Raw genomic sequence first — 23,025 nt, forward strand, 5'->3', positions numbered from 1 at the left:
CATGGACCGCAAGTTCTGCAAGCACGTAGGCACGGATGGAGCAGCATTTATTAGTATGAGCTCAGCTATAGGGCTTAGGAGCTGCATTTGGCTCTTTGGCCAAGCATGTGATAAGGGAGGTATGCCCTTACTTGTCTTCTGAAGTTCCAGGTTTCTTATTTCAGAAAGTATTAATGATGAATAAAGGCAGAAGAAACACTCCTTTAAAATTCAGTTTCCCAACAAATGAGCCTGCTGGAGATGCTTTAAAATCTCCTAAAAGTGTGTGTGAAAAGTGAACTTACTTAAAGTGGGTTCAAACTTTACTGTGCGTGTTATTTCAGAAAGGACAGTTAGATAATATTAAAGTTATTTTGTTATATGTTATTGTAAAGGACCATAATTCTATTGAAAAATGTATTTGAATGTAGGCATAAAATAAGTAGGCAAAATGAAGTGATCTTTAATAGTTAATGGCAGTGCTGTCATCAGTAGGACATTGATTTCCCTTTTTTGTTGGGTTCAAACAAAAAACGTTGGGTTAGATTCCCTCAAATTTTGGACACACAACTGCCCTTCCATAATGGCAGCTACAACATATACACGCTTTTTTCACTAAGAGCTACACTGGTAGGAATTACATGACCAGTGTATTTATGACATCTCAAAAGCTGCAGTGTTCCTTGCCTTGTTCTGCTTCTAGGCTTTAATTTAAACATGTCCTCTCTATCCCCTTCACAGTTAAAAGATCTTATATTTCCATATTTTGTAACTTCATCATTATAACATTTGTCTCTAAAATATCAGCTGTTGTGATAGCTTTTTTCAAAAAGCATCTTAATGTCAGGTGGGAAAACAAGCAGACCTGACAAATCAGTGACATTTCTCTCTCTGTGTCTGGAACGCTGCATCTGGGTTTGCTTTTGTGCTGTATTGCAAAGTTGATAGCTAAAATATAAATGCAGTCATTAAATGGAGAAAAATGTTAAGGATAATTGCATTAAAGCAGAGATTTCTGTACAGTATATGACTGTGTGTGGCAGGGGGGAAGTCATTTTATTAAGTCTATTTTAAGTTATTTAAATTCTGGATGGCCGATGGTCTTCAGGCATGCTAAGAATGATGCAGATCGTTAGGTTTGCATAATGGTATCATTAATTGTTTCAAAAATAATCTAAATCTGTATTTATCTGCTACCATCAGAAGCTGTAGATGTGCATTAGAGTTCATTAGTTCAGCTGTGGGCACCTTTTGAAATTAAGCAACTTTGAGAATAATTTCAGTGAAGGCTTGGAATGAGTACAAGTTCAGATGGAGAACAGCTGTGGTTTACTGTATAGATATGAGCCTGTTTCGCAGAAGAAATAAGACCAAGGCTATGGTCCTGGAGAGAGTGTGTGTTTGTGCGCTCCCAGTTGTGAGATGAAACATCCTGAGGCATACTTTTTTCCAGTTTTCTGGTAGCCCTCTTATTTGCTTTCTCTCTTATAATAGTGCTGTGCTTATCACAATCTTTTTTTTTTTATTTTTTTTTATTTTTTTTAATTTTTTTTTGTGTTGTAATTTTCTTTGCCTGTTTTGCTGGTTAGAAGTGGCTAAGCAGTTGTCAAGAAGGATGCTCCTGCATCAGTGCCGGAGGCTGTTAATGACCTGAAAGCTCCCAGCGTGGGCTGATGCAGAGGAGATCTTCCCGTAGGTTGTAATCACTTACTGCTATGGGGGGCTAAAGTTCAGTTACATAGATTTCACTATAATACTCTTGTGTTAGTGGTGCTAAAGGAGTAATTGCCACTTTGCCTCATTGCTGGTGAGTTTTCTTTAGGGAAGAGAGAGAAGAGGAACCTGCTGAGTGACCTCTGCACATTACCATGTATTGCCTGTGCTCTGTGCCTTTCACCTCCCTCCTATTGAATCTTGATTATCAGCATTTTGAGAGAGGTTTTATTTTTTCAATTTGTTTAATTGCATTGCCAGCCAACTTCTGCTTGCTTAAAATGGTTTTTCAAGTTTGTGATGTGAGTTTGTATTTACAGCATTAACAAAGCCATGTTATTTGTTTTGTTCTCGTCTAGGTGCTTAAACTGGGATTTGATTTCTCATCCTATGGATCACTGAAAGAATAACAGATGGCCTTGCCTCGTCTTACAGGCGCTTTACGCTCCTTTTCAAATGTCACTAAACATGAGGATTACAGTGAAGAATTAGCTGACTTAACGGTAAAGATTTTTTTTATTTTCCAAGGTGTAATTGTAAAGCATTAGTGTGTATATAGCAAGAACTGTTTGCTTTCTTCATTTGCACTGCTTTTTTGTAAGAGTAGGCAGCAAGACTGGGCAATATTTCCTCCTTCATAGTGTCTTCACTCAAAGTCAAATTGGCTGTAACTTTGTGATTTATGCTAGGTCCTTGCAATCATGATGTGCTTTATGGATAGAGTTGCTTGGCTGTTAGCCAGCTGGGCTGGTATGTTTTTAGTTCTGAGCTTATGCAGAGCTGGGGAGCCAAACGTTTCCCTTTCAATATGAAGTTCACCTTGGACTCTTGTCGGGGGGATGCTTAGAATAAATCTAGTGATACTGAATTAAGGTACTTCCTCCTCCCACAGTCCCCCACCCACCACTCCCCAAAAAACAAAAGGCAATACAACAATAGATGCATTGTGGGAACCTGAAATGTGAAATGGATTTGGAATCTTGGGAGCCATAGATCTCTTGAAGTTGCAAGTGTTTGGCTTTACAGAGAATTCTTCCTTGGAAAGAGTAGGGTAATAAAAAGGATGTGTGTGTATCTTCCTTGTTCCTTACACTCAGGAAAGAGTGTAAAGAACAGGTAATAGGGAAACTGCTTGTAATCGTTACTACATTCTGAGTGAATGCAGTTGGAGAGAGGTGTTTTTATCTGATGTTTAAAGGAACCCCTATATAGTAATTTGAAATAAATAAACAGAAGTATTTTTCATTTTCAGACTAAAAGATCAAAGCTACATGCACAGTTGCTGAAGCCTGAGCTTACTTGGAAGAAGATAATAAAGTTTGTTGATGACAATTTGGACAAAAAAGAATACCAAACTGTAAATGGTGATTTAAAAACTATATTACAAGCTGCAAAACAAATAGGTACGTTTTCATTCTCTCGTTGTATAATAATATACTGTTGGGTTTGGTTTTTTGCAGGGTTGGGCATGGGGTAGTTCAAGCTGCTTTCTGCTTGCATACGTTGCATGCTGGTACAATTTTAGTTCTACCTTGGTGCCAGGCTTGCCCTGAAATACCTTTGAAACTCCAGTAAATTGGATACGTATATGCACAATTTGGTCTTCTGTTTTATTTTAAAGTATGACTGTGTTGTTATTTGGATATTCTTGCTTTTTGATAGTATTGTTTTCTAGTGGTATGGTGTGGTATGGTTTGTGATCAATATTTAGTAAGCAAAAGCAACAGTGGCAGTACTCTAGAGAAGAACAATTGGTTACCTGCTTTAATTCCACGATTGGTATAATGAAAAATTGGACTGCTACATAGGCAGATAAAAATGTAAGAAATGCTTTCTGCTTGAAATGTTAGGTGTTGAGAGAAATACATAATAAATTTCACCCACCTGGAATTAAGCTTTTAAAACTGAAATACATTATGGCAAAGAAAGTGTGAAAACTTAGTTTTGATTGGAAACTTGGTTTTTGATCATCACACTAAAACTAATTCAGCTTGCGCTGTTAGCAGAGTTTAACATTTATAAGCAAAATAAGTATTTGCCATTCTTAGCTGCAAATGCTATCTTTGAAAATAATTTGGCAGATTTGTTTTCTGTATTAATGACAGAAATGAGTATCAGCTGTGTTTTTTTTTTCTTTTTTTAATTTTCACTTTTTGCCAAAGATGGCTGCAAAAACCTTCTGTTTTCTTTTTTCTTTTCATTCTGCCCTTCACTTCCCCTTCTCTCTGCTCCCCTTATCCCTCCCCCCCCCCCCCCCCCCCCCTCATTTTAGTAGCAGGCCCAGTGTGGTGGTTAGGTAGAGCAAATTGCAAGACTTTAAAGTAATAGTGGTAAATTTTTGTTTCATGGAGAGGACGAAATGAAAACAAATGTGCAATTATTTAGTTAGAACAAGTTAGAAAGAAACTATCAGTTTTGACGCGTCCAAATAAAGTTGTGTGATGTTATGGAGACACAAACCAGAACAGATTACAGTGACCAAGGCACAAATTGAACTGACAGTAATGTTCCAACCATCATCAACAGAAATGTATAGTAGGGAAAGGGAATTAGGTTGTATGCCTTTTTACTTTAATTTCAAGGAAATTAAATCTCAGCTTAGGCAACAGATACTGTAGTATTGATTTATTTTACAGGGAAAATGTCACTTACTGAAATGGTCTGATTGGCTTAAAACAGAAAAGGAAAGAGTAGCTTGAAGTAGTGCATCTCTTGCCAACTTGGCTAGCTTATTATATTCAGAGGGGAGCGAGCAGTATTTTCTCAAGACCTGCTTCCATGAACAGGAGTCAATGATAATAGGTTTATTATGTGCTAATTCTTATTTAAGAGCCTTTTCTCAAATCCTTTGGTAGAATTGCTCTTTTAGTAGTGTGTACTTCTGTTCTAAGTGACGTTAAATAATGATGTGTATTTGTATGTCAGGAATATAAGCATGAGATTCCTGCAGCCAAACTTAGGTCCATGCATTTTTAGATGTAGGGCTTTTTTTTTTCCCTGTGATTTCTATATAGTTAGTGCTGAGAAGGAGGCTGAACTACCTTTTTGCTTTGAGATGTATTTACATATATATTGTATATGTGCGTATGTTTGTCACTTATCCTCCATATGTAGGTGTCTAATTATGCTGTAAATACCACCTCCGATCCTCTCCATGAACTTTTCAGCTTTTCAAAGTGCACCATAGGGAAATTCAAGAGAAATACTGAATTTTTAGTCAACTTCATTTATATGTTATGTTTCTAATTACTCAGCCTTGTTCCATCTGCTTATGCTGGATTTCTTTTGCGCTAACCTAATCTAAATTGAATAAAGTCGCAAGTAATAGTTTCAAAGTAATTAAGAATCTTCCCACTGATTTCAGGAAGTTTTTTAACATGGAGAAAATGGGGACTTAATAGAGCAAATACACAGACCCATAACTGAATAGCAGAGATATACAGAGGCAGGCAAGAACGTTTTGATTACTGAAAAGAGAATACCCACATTTACTATGATAGAAGTGTCATTTAGGAGGCTTCAAAAATCAATAATACTGTTCCTTTTAAAATAAATAGTTTTTTAAATAGTTCTTTTGAATTAGTCATACCAGGGGTTACTCATTAGTGTTATCACTTAAATCGTACTGTTTTCTGTTGAACTTCTGCTAGTTGATCTTGATATAACTAAAGAATTGACCATGTAAAGATATCTAGGCTATAGCAGCTTGTAAATTTCCACAGTAAACTTTTAAGATGTTTTTAAAATTATGCAATCTTGTAAGAAGTGCTAATTCTACTAAAAATGTTGGAGTGACAAAAAACCCCAAACCGTATGCTGGCAGCTTTTGTGTAGTTTATGTTTGATGACTTTTCAAATTTTGTTTAGTAATGACATTTTGGTTTGTCATGTGGTGGGTTTCCTTGAGTACCTTTGGGAATATTTGTGTAAGAGGTGAATTCATGTTTTGTTTTGTTTTTGGTGTGGGTTTTTTTTTTTTACATAATATGATACTTTATAGATATAAATCTAAATTAATGCAATTATTCGCTTTAATTTCTTTGGGCAATTTTTGTAACTAATACACATTCTGTGGTAATTATAGTGGGAATTACTACAAGAATGTAGTAATTCCCAGCTGAGTTCTGCATGTAAGTCTGTTATGAATATTCAGATTAGGCAATGAATAAACAATTGGGCAAAGTGGAAATTTATTACCTTTTAAAAACAAATAAATATGGTATTGTGAGACCTTAGGCAAGTTTTTCCTTTAATTCAGAAAAATAAGAAGGCATTGGTAATCCTTAACATGAATTTCTAGTAAGTAGAAGGATAATGAAGACAGATGCTTTGTTATTGTATACCTTTTATAATTCAGTACCTTGCAACAATTGCTACTTGTATGGTCTTCCTTGATGAGACTTGCAGCAAGAAATTTGATACAGTTACTTTATGGGCAATGAAAAAAAATTAATTTGAATTGTATAAAGTTACATTTGGTTTTGGTTTTGTTAACAGTTGGAGCTGAAAATGGACAAGAAGCAATTGAAAGTGGAGCTGTTTTTCTCTTTAAGACATTTCACAGGAAAGAATGTGTTGGCCACGATGAGACAAAGGCGATCAAGCAGATGTTTGGGCCATTTCCATCATCATCTGCTACTGCAGCTTGTAATGCCACATGTCGGATTGCTTCTCACTTCACTGAAGAACAGTTTACAGCCCTCATACAGATGGCTGAAGAACAAAGTGATGAAAACAGAGTGGTCTTTGGTAAAAATATAGTATTTTCATTTGACATGCATGATTTGGATCACTCTGAGGAGCTGCCTGTGAATGGTGAGACCGACGCGCAGAATACTATAAGCTTAGATTATAACAGATTTCTGAATAACCAGCTGAATCGCTTACAGAATTACTGTGGTGAGAAATCTGATCTCAAGTCTTTGGAAAAAGTAGATGATTCTTTCTTATGGAGTGAAGTCGGAAAGTATCTGAATGAATCTCAAGGGGGTACCCCTGGAGGGCCAACAACAGAAGACCTCTGCTGTACTTTGTACGAGATGCTTGCTTCTACCAAAAGTGGTGATGAACTTCAAAATGAGGTACAGTAGCATATTAACCATACTGCGCGTATTTAATTGTTGTGGAAATACACAATTATTTCATGTTGGATTATGCCAGTGTACTTTATCCATGTGTCATCTGTGCTTTTCCTTTATTTTTTTTTTTTTTTTGTCTTGATTAAAATTACATGGCAGCATCATAATTTATCAGGCAGGAGATGGACACAGCAAGAATTTTATGTGAAAAGTCTCCTTTTCCCCCATAACAGACAGGCTATTACTTTTTTTGCCACTTGCTCAGCTTCTCCATTCTTTCTTTTTAAGCAGTAGCCAATTAAAGTTACCATTTACCAAAAGTGGTAAAGAAGAAGACCTGAATATTTCATTTTAGGTTTAGATAACAGCGTATTGTTATCTGTTGCTGCTGCCATACTCTTGTTTTGTTTGGTAGTCATTAGGCTGCATTTTGGCTGTCCTTTTGAGCTATTATCTGTATAGGAACATTTTCTTATAAACTTCTAATTTGAGAATGTAAATATGAGTATAAAGGGATGCTGATCTAATTTCTACTGCATTAAAATGTATGTGAGAAACAACACTTGCATGCATGTCTGCAAACAGTTTCACATTTTGGGGTGGTTGTATCAAGGGGGAAGACATGAAAATAGAAGACTGAACGGGTCTTGGAGAAGGAGATTAGATAAAGAGTATACATTTTTTAAAAAGTACCCTAATTTCCCATAGGGACCTGAAGTTTATTAATTGTACAGATATAAAGATGATTCTTTTTTTTATTCCTAGAGCAGTGAAAGACTTTTCAGATATAGTTACAGGGTATGCAGAAATAATTACATACTTGTGCATAATGCCTGTAATGCCTACTTAATGCCTAAGTTTGATTTGTAAAATGTTAAAGGAAATGCTTGAAACCTTTCACTTGAAGCAAGAAGAAATAACTTTATTTTTATTTTGCAATTTTATGATCATAATGGGTTGCTATATCAATTGGCAGAAAGTTCAAGTGATTGGTTTTTATTTAGATCACCAATAAAGACTTCCTTTCCTTTGTTTTTTTGGAACACGGACTTTCTGGCAAAATTTCTGTTTTGGTGGCTCTGCAGGAGTTTCAATTTGATAATATTAAAAAATTGTTTACTCTGCCAGTAATCTGAAGATTATTTAGCAAGAGTAAATCCTTTTCTTTGTGTTTAACTAGAGAGAAAAAGGATTCTTTCCCTTGAGTGTTTGAAACCTGTAACTTGTTTTGGATTTTTTAGGAACTCTGAGTAGTAAAAATATAAATTTTCTCCCCGTTCTCCTTATTTTGGCCCCCATGTTGCCTTTTCTTGGAACAATCTTATTAATTCATTGTTCATTGAACAATGTGGGGGCCAAGGACATGGTAAGACTAATTTGAACCTGATCACCTTTCGTTAAAAGCTAGCTGGCATTTATATTGTGCTCTCTGTAGGAGTAGTCATGACTTGAAAATGTCTTCTGGGCTTTGGATTTTACCATCACTTAGGGATTTTTTTTTTTTTTTTTTTTTTTTTATTACAGCAATTTTGCTAGTGACAACATTAAGAACAGATGGTGCTTTTAAACCTGAAGATAACCCATTTCTAGAACTAGGTCATAGGTTTGCTGTGTGAGATGGTATAACAAGTATGTGATTGATCATGCATACTGAAAATCTTGCATTAATTGGGATGATGCATATAAGTTTCTGTGCTCTATGAAATTCTTTTTTGCTTTAGAATCCAAGAAAAAAACCTTATTGATATTAAAGGATAATTCTTTGTAAATAAAAATCCAGATCTGTAAAATACATTTTCATATTTTAAAACAGTGGCCATGTCTACAATTCTGTTTAGGAAAATATCACTGCCTGTTTAAACAAGAACAGAACATGCTGGTGGTAAGGATGTTGGCGAGTGGAGTTCTCTAAGATAATTTAATTTTATTCTGAAGAAAAGTTTATTAAGGTTCCAGATCACATTAAGAATTTAAGCTTTTTTAGATTATTTGAGAGGTGACACCCTCGTGGGGGTTTGTAGCATATGTATAGGTACACGCATGTATGCTGTTCAGATTTTTATCTACTTAATGAACTCTATAAGGAATTGAAATGAGTTTCTTTCTCCAGCACTGTATAGGTTATGTTTAAAGTGGTTGGCGAGGTAGAAGAAATACTTTGTTCTCTGTTTTCACTATTTAAGAATATTCCACACTTCCTTTGGGAGAGTTTGTTTATCTGGCACATCACTGGTGACTCTTAATTAGAGGAAAATTGATTCTTATGCTTGGAGTGATATGGGAATTATAACTTATTTGCTAAGTGTTTAGGACATGTAGTTTTCATTGGGGACATAACATCTAGTAAAGCTAAATGACAGCTACTGGAGCATGCTTTTTACTGTATGTCAGATTTTGTTGATGAGTATGAAATGGTAATGATGCGGTAACAAAACCGTTATATAAAAACAGGAAGAAAAAGCTGATGACAAACTATAGAGTTTTGCTCAATAACCATCATAGGGTTTTATTATTATTTTCATTAAAACTTAACATGTAGTACATTCTTCAGTCTGAGTACTCAGTTTCTGAGTAAATGGGGCTTTCAGATGAAGACTAGAGGCACCTTGAGTGCATTTTAACAACTTTGCCACCTAACCCTTCCCAGAATAAGTAGGAAAAAGTTGGAGGAGTTCAATTCCTCTTTGGTTACGCCATGCTGTTCTCAGAGGGTGTGTGTGTTTCTCCTGTGAACAAAATTTTTTTGGATTTTGTTTCGGAGATACCTATCTCTATTTTTACACTAATGCAGAGATGCATTAACCCTTTATCATAACAAAACAGGAAGAAATTTCCTGTAAAGATAAAATAACTAGAAGAAAAAAGGAAATGCAATCAGAATTGTGTGAAGATCTTGTTTATACTGCATATATAAAAGTTATGAAAAAATTCTGCAATTTATTAATCTCAAGCTAAGGAAAGAACCTTACCCAAATAATATTAAGAAACATTAATGTCATTCAGGGTATTAGATTAAATGGTGTTTCCCAGACAGAATCACGTTAAATGCTGAATAGAAGAACACTAGACTATGATGTGAAACAGCAGAACTGTTTCAAAAAAATTAACATTGTAAGTAGTAACTTGCGTATTATGTGAGTAGTACATATGTTTACTGATTCTATAGGCAAATGCATGTATCATATAGAGAGATAATACACAAGAAGTTTACTGGTTAGGCTTCTTTTGTCTGCTTTATAGTTGTTACTATCTCGAGATCTCTGCGTTAAAACATAACGTACATATGTACTTGAACTATAGCATCCAGGGTTTCCATCAGTTAAATACAATCTAGCTGTATTGCAGGCTGTCATGGTGGGAAACAAACATTCCTTTTTATTTAATTTCTAAGAATAATTAATTATTCATCATTCCTACCAAAAAAGGAAGATATGGTTCTTCCTTGTTGTCATAAGCACCTGAGAACATTCAGGTGATGAAAACTACAGTGGGAGACCAAAGGGTAGTAACGTGGAGTTTGAAGGTGCTGAATCCTTCCTTCAAGGGTCAGAAACATTTCTTTCAAATCAAAGCAGAGCTGAAATCAGAAAAGTACACATTGTGGAATATAGGCTTTATATGATGGAAAAAAACTCCCAAATCCAAAAGAGGCCAGGAGTTGGGCAGCACATCTTCCTGTATGTATTCCTTAATAGATGCATACGATAATATATTCACCATTAGAGCCAGAAGGTTACAGCTTTATGAAATTCAGTTTTCTTCATGCTTATTTCAGAATTAAAATTAATAAACTTATTTTGTTGTTTCATTAAGTGGGAATTTTTTTTACGTATGGTATTTGTGTGTCTCAATGCTTGATGTAGCAACAGTCTTTTAGACAGGCTTTTTCTGCTCCCCTCCCCAGACTTTGCTTTGTGGAGCTCTGCTATCTCTCAGGCTTCTGCCTGTAACTTTTCTTCAGTTGCCTTTGTCACTGGTGGCAATATAATGTTGATTTTTTTTGTTGTTGGTGGTTTGGTTTTTTGTTTGTTTTTTTTGGTTTTGTTTTTGGTTTTTTTCCCTGCTAGAGTTCATTTACATTGTTTCTATTACCCTGTCCTAATCCCACCACAAATGTCTGCCAATGTGTTTTGTTGGTCGAACCTGCAAATGCTCTTGGCATCAAGAACAAGGGGAACTTAACTAATTTGTCAATTCAACAAACTGGCAGGAAGCTCCTCTATGTCTGCCACCAGCCTTGCTGCAAAAGAGTAACAGAAGAGTAAAAGAAAGTAAAATCTATTTAAACTTTCCCAGAATCTAGAAGGAACCTTTTCTGTCAGTGATACAATATCTTAAACTAAGGAAGACTCATTAACAAAAGAATATGGGAAAGTTTGTGCCAACTTCTCCCCTGAAGACTGCTGAGTCTTGTTGCACGGGTGGTTAAAATGAACCTTTGTTATCTGCTTTCTGGCTTTATTCAGGGCTGGTTTTATGATCGCTTTCCCTGTGCTACAGTTGTCCTCTTTTTTTCATCAATTTAAAAAATAAACATCAAAGAACTATGCTTGTAAATTTTTTCCAGACGATGCTATGCCTTTTAAACACTGCCTTTCTTTTCATTTACCCTTCAGGCAGTTCTGCCATTTTTTAATTCTTCTATTAATGCTCATCTTCATGCATTTAAGAAGTCCTCATGTGGAAAATCTCAATGTTTTAAATGAAGTCCAGATGTGAGACAGCTGCTATTTATTCATGTTCTAGATTAATGAAGTGTTAGACCAAGTGATGTATCATTAGTAAGCCCATGCCATGTTTATGCCATTTTCCAGTTATCTGCATATCTTCTTGATTTTTTTTTTTCCAAAATAAATCCTTTTAACTCTTTTCCAATCATCTTTATATCTTATCCACACTGTTATTGCACTTGCAGATGTGTGCTCCCTGACCTACAGTTTCATCTGCCAGTTTTTGAAGATTTATGAAATATTATCTTGCACTCAAGCTGCAAGAACAATGAACTACGAATTTTGTCCCTAGCTTCTATGTGATATTTTATATCCATATTCTTTTCTCTTTAACCACCTTATCCTTATATCCTTTCTTTTTTTTCTTTAACCATAGAAAAATTTTAATTTTAAATAGAAATGAATTATAGTACCAGGTCAGTGATTAAGACTAAATAATGAAGAGTCAAAGTTTACCTTTCTCAAATGGAAGTTTATGCTACAGTAAGGGATGTAGATAGTGAAGTGAGCTGGTCCATGGAACTCAGTATGGAGAACACGGCCTAGATACTTTCGAAGCAAAAGGCACTAAAATTATTCCCTGATGTAGGAATATGAGCCAATAAATAGAATTATAAAAACCAGGTTGGCAAGGACCTCAAGGGTCATCGGGTCCAACCTCTCATGGCAAAAGCACAGTCTAGTCAAGATGGCCCAGCACCCTCTCCTGCCAAATCTTAAAATTGTCCAGAGTTGGGGAATCCACCACTTTCCTGGGAAGACTATTCCAATGGCCGATTGTTCTCATTGTGAAAAATTTTCCTCTCTTGTCCAGTTGGAATCTCCTCGGGAGTACTTGTACCCATTACCCCTCGTCTTTTTCATGCGACCTCTTGTAAAAAGGGAGTATCTATCATCTTTGTAGCCACTCTTTAAATACTGAAGCATGATGATAAGGTCCTTCCTTCACATTCTTTTCTCAAGGCTGAAGAATCCCAGTTCTCTCAGCCTTTCCCCATATGGTAGGCTTCCCAGTCCTTTGATCATCTTTGTGGCCCTTCTCTGAACCCTTTCTAGCCTGTCCACATCTTTTTTTGTATAGTGGGGACCAAAACTGAACACAGCATTCCAGGTGTGGCCTAACAAGTGCTGAGTAGACTGTCCAAGTCTTCTTGCAGGGCAGCTCTCCCTTCCAAAGCATCCACTTCCCCACTCAGTTTGGTATCATCAACAAACTTCATCAGGGTACTTTTGATCCCATCTTCCAGATCACTTACAGAGCTATTAAACAGCATTGAACACAATATAAATCCCAGGGGGACCTCACTTGTGAGAGGTCACCAGTTTGAAATGGAGCTATTTACCACAAGCCTCTGGATGCAACCAGTCAGCCAGTTCCCCACCCACCGCACAGACCACTTGTCTAGACTATAATACATCAGTTTTTCTAGCAGGAGGTTGTGGAAAAACATGTTGAAAGCCTTGGAGGAAATCCGGGAAGATAATGTCCACCACTCAGCCCACGTCAACTGAGCAGGTTACTTTATTGTAGAAGGTGATCAGATTTGCCAAGCACAGTTGGTGAATCTGTGCTGGCTCTTCCCAATCATGTGCTTCATTGGACTTGTGACAGCCCCCAGGAGGATTCATTCCATAACTTTCCTGGGGACTGAAGTAAGACCAATGGGCCTGTAGTTCATATACCAACTCCTCCTTCATTGATGATGGGTCTGTATTTGCATCAATATGGCTTTTTGTTCCTGAGGTCTGGGGCCCAGCGGTGCTAGTACAGACAAGTAAAAGAAATACATAGCGGGAAATGAGTGGATTTGATTTGGTTTTGTTTTTTTCCTCTCTAGTCATCTTTTGAGAAGTCTTTTGAATCTACCTAGTCCAGTCTAGTACAGCACCACCAGCTTCCGGAAGCGTGTGCAGTTCCTTATAATTAGGAGGTTTGTGTATAAAACTCTCATTAAGCGATGGCTGAAGTTAAATAAGGAAAAGGAATTCTCGGTTTATAAAGTCTTTTCCTCAGTTAGACAAACTTGGATTTCAATGTGTTTTCCCCATGCTTGAAAACTAAGTTGTATTTCTAAAACTGTGTATCCTTCAGCCTGCAGCTATGACTCTTCTGTTAGTATTTCTTCATGTCTTAATTAAAACACAATGAACAGATTTGGCAATAGAAGTAGCAGCCTCACACTGCAGCTTGCAAGTTACAGGGCATGTCAGCCATAGTAAACCAGGACTGGTCAGTGTTATTAATTCTGATTAGAATGGAAATTATAGATCTCAGCACTCAACAGATAAGAGTTTTTCCCTAGCCCTTTAGTTACAGTTGATTCCCACCCCCCTCTTCCCCTGAAAGCTTTTTTATCATGTACCTCATGGACACTGTAGAAAGATGCATATTATTTAGCCTCTGTGGTTTTGTTGTTTTTTGGGTTTTTTTGTTTTGGTTTTTTGTTTGTTTGGGGTTTTTTTTTCTTTTTTGTTGTGGTTTTGTTGTTCTTTTTTAAATATTGGCTGCCAAATTAATATCTGATATGCATATTAATATTGGGTAGTATGTTACTCTATAAACTGATGAGTTTAAAAGGAGATAAAACACCTTAAATTTTCCTGGATAGTGTTCACTGTTGTATTTGCGGGATTTTTTGAGGGGAAAATTCCACTCGGTTTCACAGTGCTGCAGGAAATGAGCATATTGTGAGGCTGATTACCATCACTTACTTTATCTGATGCTGTCTCCTTTTATTTGAACAAAATTTTCTTTCCTAAAACACACCCCTAGAGCTGAAAAAGTTATAATTAAAAAATATTTCATTTTGCTTATAAAATGGAGAGGAAGGCAAGTAGCACAGAGCAAAAGCTATGCAAACTGTCTGTGGTTATTACATAAATGTTAGGCTTTCTTTTATTGCTCTGCTTTGAGCAGTTAGATGAACAAATAAAATCTGACAAGTGTAGGGTGATGTCCAGTACAGGCATACTGGAGTGAGTCCAGTGAAGGGTCCAGGGATGATAGAGGGACTGGAGCATATGACAGAATAAGAGGCTGAGAGCACTGAGGTTGTTCAACCTGGAGAAGGGAAGGCTCAGGGGATCTGATCAGCTCTGATGGTAAGGGAGTAAAGAAGGTGTAGCTAGACTCCTTTTGGTGATAACCGGTGGCAGGACAGAGGCAATGGGCATAAGCTGAACCACAGGATGTTCCATCTAAGCATAAAAGTGTTTGTCACAGTGAAGGTGGTGGGGCACAGGAGCAGTTTGCTCAAGAGGTGGTGGACTCTCCCAGCCTTGGAGACTAGATCATCCTGAGAGTTTCCTTCCAACTTTAACCGTTCTGTGATTCTATCATTTCAGTTGAATAAATAGAAGTATTTGGAGAAAATTTTTCTCTTATATTTACTCCTAATTCTGCATTAAGTCTTCATTCTTTCTGATATATTTCTTGCATTAAAATCAACTATAAACGATCCCTTACCCTAATGTGTTCTTTCTAAGTTAAAAAACAACTTGTCTTATAACAAATTCCTTCTTAATAGAATCTCATAGTAGGTAAGTGGAGTATGCCTTATAAGTACTTGTATTTTACCCTTACATGTAACAATGAATTATGGTATATGGGAAATAAATAGTCCTTATGTTACAAGTAATCTCAATTAGGTTTTAAAGTGACCTTGATTTCAGATGTATTAAATTGGTCTCTTAAATTAAGTAGCTAAAAATAATGGACATTTGTTGTTTAGAGAAATCATTAATTTATTTCCTGTACTAAACAGGAATCTGTAATGATCGTTATTCTTTTAAGAGAAAATACATACAGTCTTAATTTACATGACCAAATTTCTGATGTCATTTAAAAGCCTAACATTATTTATGTTAACATTTGATATTTTTTTATCAGTAAGCTAAGACAAATGTAATGTGAAATGACATTGAAATACAGTTCAGCAAGAAAGAGCGTATTTCAGAGCTCATAATGCAAATCAGCTACAAAACGATTTTTGAATTCCTAAAGACTGCACACACTCCTTCAGGTGAATGAATGGACGAGCATATACAGCATTGCACAGTATTACATTATTTAGAATAAGACTAAGCGTATGTAGATTTTGATTCCTACTAGTGAGTTACTGTGCTGTTTGTCAGTAGCACACACTACAGACACTCTTCTCTGTATCTACTTCTCGCTTATTGCTTTCAAGAGTAGTCAGAAATTCAGTGTTGTATTTCACAAATAAAACTATATGTTCTAACTATTCGTATCCAAAAATTTGATGACCTGAGAAACACCTTACACTTCTAAACCTGAATTCAGTTTAATAATTCTCAGGTCTGTACTGAGAATGATTCCCTGAGCAGTCCGCATATGTAATTTATATTAAGAGCTCTGAACTCATTCAAGTACTGACTGTGAAGAGTGCTTCAGCATTTCATTTTTTGCAGACTTGTATGGTGCTCAGGTGCTAGTTTTGAGGTCATTCTGCTGAAATACTCAGCAGGCTCCAACAGAGATGCTTTAGAGAAACAGGATGCATTATCTGTGCGCAGTGCAATTGTCTCTGGCTCAGTATTTCAGTGATAATTTTGCTTGACTCGGAGGGCAAGTGAAGCTTTTTTGCATATGCTGTGTAGCCATTCCTCTAGTTAGAAGCTAACCCTCTCCATCAGAAGAGTGCAGCGTACAGATATGAAAGCAGATGTGTACTTTTCTTTCCTTAAGCAAAATACGATGAAAAGCATGAGCTTTTTGCTGCTTTGTAGAATGCTGGATATTGGACTTTGCAAATGCTTAGCTCTTTCAAATATCAAATATGAATTTTCTGCTATCTGGAAACTCAGTTTTACTTGTCACTAGCTTGGCACATTAGTCTAACTGCATGTGCTGCATTGCTCCCAGAAGGTTCTCTGTTGCCTGTCAAAACCAAAGCTTGGCTTTTGTGTGTAAGCTGCTGCTCTTCTCTTCAGGTTTAGGACTCCCAGCTGCAGCTTTTCTGACTTGTCTGAAGCAGAACGAAAGGTGCTTTGAGAGCCTCAGTACAAGGCTGCTGTTTTCCCTGCGTGGTTTTCATCAGGCCATTATTAGGTGGAAAAAGACATCGTTGGTGTCAAAATGCAATCTGGCAGAACCTGAAGCCAATAGAAGTAGGTTTAGTATACAATCTTTAGAAAATGTAGCAGGAAACACTTCTTGAAATACAATAAATAGAATAATGTACTGAGGCATAAGTGAACTGTACAGCTTGTTAGTGCATGAGAACGTTAAATTGGCCAGAAACTGAAGTCAGTGGTGAAATGGCAGATGTGATTGTCCAAAGTGAAAGAAATAGGAAAATTGAATATATTTTGAAATAATTATTCAACATGTGTAAGTACAAAGACAAAACCTCTAGGATAAAATACTAGAATCACTAAAATCAGTTGGAGATTTGTCCATGTTTTCAAAAGGGTTTTGTTTGTACTACTTGTCTTAGTCTGTGCTTATGTGTTTAATTTATGGAGCCAGTTTCTGGATTGTGTATATGTATAGCTGATATTTTACATACACAGCCAGCAAAATAGCAGCATTACAAAATAGGATTTCACTAACATGTATTTCTATGTGGCTTGGGAAATTTTTGCCACTTAAAAGAGCTTTAGTGTTATGGTGCCATTTCATTTTTATGAGACTTTCCAACAGAGGAACTAGATATCTGGTTACACACACACTACTTAACTAGTTGTCATGGTTTAAGCCCAGCCAGTAACTCAGAACCATGCAGCCGTTCACTCACACACTCTGCTCTGGGCGGGATGGGGAGGAAAATCAAAAGAATGTAAACCCCACAGGTTGAGATACGAACAGTCCAATAACTGAAGTATAATATAAAACTACTACTACTAATAATAATAATCATAGAATCATAGAATAGTTAGGGTTGGAAAGGACCTTAAGATCATCTAGTTCCAACCCCTCTGCCGTGGGCAGGGACACCTCACACTAAACCATGTCACCCAAGGCTCTGTCCAGCCTGGCCTTGAACACCACCAGGGATGGAGCATTCACAACTTCCTTGGGCAACCTGTTCAGTGCCTCACCACCCTCACAGTAAAGAACTTCTTCCTTATACCTAATCTAAACTTTCCCTGTTTAAGTTTGAAACCATTACGCCTTGTCCTACCGCTGCAGTCCCTAAGGAAGAGTACCTCTCCAGCATCCTTGTAGGTCCCCTTCAGATACTTGAAGGCTGCTATGATGTCTCCACGCAGCCTTCTCTTCTCCAGGCTGAAGAGCCCCATCTTTCTCAGCCTGTCTTTGTACGGGAGGTGCTCCAGCCCCCTCATCATCCTCGTGGCCCTCCTCTGGACTCGCTTCAACAGCTCCATGTCCTTTTCATGTTGAGGACACCAAAACTGTGCACAATGATAAGGGAAATAGCAAGGGGAGAGAATGTAAAACTAAAAGGGGGGAAATAACCCGAACGATAAATGCAAGTGATGCACAACACAATTGCTCACCACCCACTGAGCCATACCCAGCCCAACCCGAGCAGCAATCTGCCCCTTCAGGGTAACTCCCCCCAGTTTATATACTGGGCATGACGTGCTGTGGTGTGGAATACCCCTTTGGCTAGTTTAGGTCATGTGTCCTGTCTCTGCTTCCTTCTGGCTTCTTGTGCCCCTCCTCACTGGCAGAGCATGAAAGACTGAAAATTCCTTGATCAGGGTGAGCACTACTTAACATGTGGATGTTTTCGTTGTTGCTATCAGCATTGTTCTCAGACTAAAGCCAAAACACAGCACTGTACCAGCTACTAGGAAGGAGAAAAAAACCTCTTACAGCTGAAACCAGGACACTACTGTTTACTGATTTTAACTAGTTCAATCAAGTGAGTTTTTATACTGTTAATAGAGTAGTCTTGAACAATTGATACAAGCAGATGTAATAACTACATAAAACATTTAAGAAAAATTGAATGCTCATGTGAACAGAGGGCAGTCATACTGCAAGTTTTTTGTTTGAAATGGAAAATAGATTACATTATGGGGTTATTTTTGTCATAAAAACTTTGACTAAACAGCTTGGTTTAGAGCATGAACTATTTTTTATGCGCTATCATGTTTATTACTTTAGCTATGTATCATAAAAGACAAAATATATTGTGAAACAGCTTTCAAAAATGCTTTAATACAGGGAAAGTCTTGGATATTGGATGTCAAAACTGGGTGTCTCGGGAGTATACATCAGTCATGTTGCAGGATTGCTCCAGGCCTCTAAATTTAGCATGTTAATGCCATGCTGGAGCTAGGTGTGGACTCTGCAGAAAAGCAACTAAAGAATTCTGTGCTTCAGCATCTTGTATTACTAAATATCACATATAGTATAAATACAGTATATTATATAGGTAGTTATACATTACTATATTGTATTACTCAGCAATGTTTATTGAAGCCCTAAATTTGTGGAGGCTACATATGAGATTAATAAAAAAATCATGGTACTTCCTTTTTTACATAGAAGTCATTATTAAGCCTTTCCTTAATTATTTAAGTTCATTGAAGAACAAAACAAAACTCTGGAAATTAGCCGAGTGTAGGAATTTGAAAGTGGACTTTCAGAGTAAAGAGTTTAATGACTCTCCTTACTCAAAGTAATCAAATGTTAAATATATTGACGTTCTACTTAAGTTGACATTCTTTGAAAAATGCAGATGCTGAAAACATAAACATAAACACCCAGTTGTGTGGCTACTTAAATAAAAAACAAAAAAAAACACAACCAGAAAATTTTATTTTGACTGAACACGTCTCAAAGACATCAACATCTGTATGTTTATATCCTATTGTAAAGACCTGTAGGACCTTCATTGTAAGCCCTGCCGTACACTTTCAGTGTTACAGCTATGTTTCATAGTTGATCTGAAGTGGAGAATGTGTTAGTATAGGCTGCCTACTGGTATGGAAAGCAGTTTCAGAAGATGACTTCATCATTACTATATATAGGAGGTGCTAAAAAATAATTGGAAAAGGGTTCACAGCAGGTCCATCTTATAGAAGGTAGCATGTGAAATAAAGCATGGAAAACTGGAGAAATGAAATATGAAAAAAAATAATTGCCATTCTGGCTTGATGTGAAGAAGTAGCAGTAGTACAAACATATTTAGTGTGGGAGTAATGCATCAGCGGACTGTGGCTTGCAGGAAAAGGCACTCAGAGAGAGGGAGGGGATAGCAATAGACTGGCAGCATAAACCAAACATTTTGCAAATATTGGCTGTTCTTCTCAGTGAGGAAAAATCTCACAAGAGTTTTGGTTAACTTTCAGATTCTAGGCAAGTTTGTTTCCAGTGCTAGCAGAGCTGTTGCGGTAACCGAGCAATTTTCACTGTTACAAGAAATGTGCATTGTCTACTGATTATGAAACATTCTTCAGGATGCTGTAAGTTGCCTAATTGCTCCATTAGGACATGGAAATTCAGTTGTCTGTAAGGGCTTTAAGCAGACATTGAGAATCATGAGTAGATTATTATTTCAATAAATATTAAATATCCATTTTTATATAGGGCATAGCTAGACTACCAGTGCTCTTTAGTAATGGGAATTGTCACAGGTTGTATTGGTATGTCCCTGTACCTGTCACATAACTCTTACTATTGGTACTAGTTTTTCATTATTGCTAAACCACTGTTCATTTGGTTTCATTTCACATTCTGAAGTGATAGTTAAAATGTTATCTAAAAACTGTATAAGGTGCTTCTAAAGTTATAAATGGCTTAGTTTTGGCGACAGAAAAAAGAGAAGTACTGATCTGACTGCCAGAAATGTTCAACTTTTACTCCTGGAAAACTCTTCAACCAGCCCTACTAGTGATTGCTACTAATCTACTAGTGATCATAAAGTTAGCTGTAAGTTTAGGTAACCTATCTGGGATCCTTGCTGAATGTTTGCAAATGATTATGAAACCCAAGCTTCAGTACCATACTTGAGGTTTATTAGAAAACACGGAAGAGCAATATCTACTAGTTTTTCCAAGTACCTGGGACAAAATAAAGAAGAGGAAGTGCTCATAGCCAGAGTAATTTTTTTAAAGTTCTCATTCCTCTTACTTTATATTCCTTCATTATTTGCTTATGTCCCCCTTGATGTCACTCCATAATTCGATCTCCAAACCCCTCTGAATGCAGTATGGCTCCTTTTTTGTCTGTGGATAACTTACAAGATTTTTGCCAGGGAACTTTCCTGAATTTCTGTTGCCACTGTATTACTTTCATGTAACTGTTTACTAAAAGTTAATTTGTTAGGCTTGTCTCATTTAATAAGTCACACGCAAGTTTACTTTAGGAAGTTGGTTGCATAGTAGAAAATAAAGAAAATTTGAGCTTAGAAATTATTTCTTGGTTAAAATCAAAGATGTGGGGTAGCTCTTCTTGCGAGGCTTCTTTCAGAGAACAGTTCAAAAACCTACTGTTTAACATCCATTTTTACTTAAACCCAGCTAATTCAAATTTTTAATGCTATGTATATGCAACAGCACATGAAAACTTTAGATATGATACTATTTTGATGTAACTTAATTTGCATTTTTCTTAATGTATCATGAAATTATAGTGTTAGCTTTTAGTTTTGTGTGTGTATGTACCCTTGCATCACAGATATTTTCATGTAAAAGCAGCTTGTCTCGTGAAACGTGTTTGGTTTTAAGTGTCAAAGTGGCTCTTGCTTTTGTTCAGTACCAGGACTTTCTAGCCCTAGAAATTAACATATCACAAAGCTTATTCCCCATTACCTAGCTCATAAAAGCAGTACCCGTTTTGGGAAAGTACAGTCATATGTGGATCATCCCTGTGGTGTTTTATCTTTATCTTGTCATCAAAGCTTCTAGCTTGGCATGAGACTGGCTTTTCAAGCTCATATTCTTTTCTTTGTAATTTTATTAAAATTACTAAGAATTTCATATTCAGACAATACAAAGCTTGGGTGTCATTATTCTTGACCATGAAGCTTATCCGCTACCCTTTCGTATAGAGAAAATAATCCAGTTATTTTTGATACAGTTTTCTCCTTTTTTAGTTGTGGGCCTTTTTTAAATCAGAAGTATACAGCTTTGTTGATGTCCAAGGACTGTTGAAACCCCACAGATGATAGGAAACTTTTGTCTTTTTGTGAAAACAGAGCCATGCTGTCTCCCTTCATAAGAAAACAAATTGAATGGCATTTGAGTGCTGTTTTTTGAGGACAAAACTTAAGAAATTATGAAAGACCCACAGCGAGAGCCAAGAGATGCTAGGCTTCATCCTGGTGCTAAGAGCTGGTTATACTTCTTTCTGTCAGCAACTTTTCCTGTCAACTCCTTTACTTCAGTTTTGTGCTGAGAGAAGGCTTGTTGCATCTTTGAGGTGGTATGAGGCTTGATCTATTCATGATAACTTTTGAATCAGCTTCAATATATCATTAAACTTAATGAGATCTTTTTCTAGAGCAAGCCAGTCTGTAGTTGATAGAACTTTTGCCTTTTTATTTTCTTTGATGCTGAGAAGTTTTTCTTTGATGCTAAGTTCTTTTCACGTCTACATGGAGACATAAGGAACTACAAGTTCTGCGAGAAACGCAGTCAGATGGCACCTGAAAGATTAACTAGACACAAAATCACTTTCCTCCAAATCATTTTATGGAAGGTGGGAAAGGGGAAAACCCCACAAAAAAAATCCCAAACCCACAGCTGCTTGAGCCACACAAGTCCTGTGGTCTTGGCGTTGCGTGGTTTTTTGTGACCACGTCTGCTGCAGCACAAGTGCTGCGGCTTTTCCAGCTGAAGGAGAGTTTGTGCTGGTGCTTTACCTATGGGCTCCTGGTGCGTGCTAACGCCACTGTGCTCGTGTTGCAGCCACCCAGCGTTTAAGAGCAGGATGCGCAAAGAGCAGTCATTCACATCAGTCTCCTCTACTGGCCCTGAACACTTCTGTCTCTCTGTCAAATCTGGAAATTACTGAAGAGTGTTAAAACTGGTTTGTTAGTTGTAGTAAATGCACAAAGGGATTTGGTAGGCCTTGTTTCCTTGGAAAGCTAGTTAATCTGCCCTCTGCTGAAGCCTTTTTTCTTTTCTTTATACCCTATAATAATACAAAAGGCTATTTTTTTTTCAGGCAAAAACTTGCCTTGTTTCCTTCTCACCCACTTGGGTGTATGGCAACCCAGGGTGTTGGAGGGCACAGCCTGGGGCTGGTCAGCATGAGCAGAGGTGTGAGGCCTTTTGGCCTGTTTCTCTGAGGAAGCCAGTTGGGCCTGGCAGCCTTGCATCAAGGATATTAAAATTCTGGCTTCAGTATCCTAATTGGGTTAAAACTTGCTTTCGGTCTTAGAGTCCCTTGCTGCTCTTCATCATTCACCTCTATTAAGCAACATGAACTAACTCCTTGGCTTGCTGATATTTTCTATTGTGCTGTCAGTACATGATGTGATAGTGGGAGTGTTGGACTAAAAGTGAATAGCTCCATGATTAGCCAAGTCCTCCTACTGAAATGGTAGGTTTGGGAATTGCTGTCCTTTAAGAAAACCTGCAGG

General features: G+C 37.0%; 1 protein-coding gene across 10 annotated transcripts in view; it reads left to right on the forward strand.

The window, feature by feature from the left end:
• ASCC3 (activating signal cointegrator 1 complex subunit 3) overlaps positions 1–23,025 on the forward strand; it is a 283,374-nt gene that overhangs the window by 25,415 nt on the left and 234,934 nt on the right. For all 10 annotated transcript variants that reach the window (XR_003991912.1, XM_030489984.1, XM_030489983.1 and 7 more), the window contains 3 exons: positions 2,052–2,195; positions 2,945–3,095; positions 6,190–6,773. Coding sequence is in view for 9 of the 10 variants with exons in the window: in XM_030489984.1 (XP_030345844.1) it covers positions 2,106–2,195; positions 2,945–3,095; positions 6,190–6,773 (825 nt within the window). In the remaining variant the exon portion in view is untranslated. The remainder of the gene's footprint in view (positions 1–2,051; positions 2,196–2,944; positions 3,096–6,189; positions 6,774–23,025) is intronic.

The sequence above is a fragment of the Strigops habroptila genome, chromosome 6 (assembly GCF_004027225.2).
Source record: "Strigops habroptila isolate Jane chromosome 6, bStrHab1.2.pri, whole genome shotgun sequence".
NCBI classification, from domain to species: Eukaryota; Metazoa; Chordata; class Aves; order Psittaciformes; family Psittacidae; genus Strigops; species Strigops habroptila.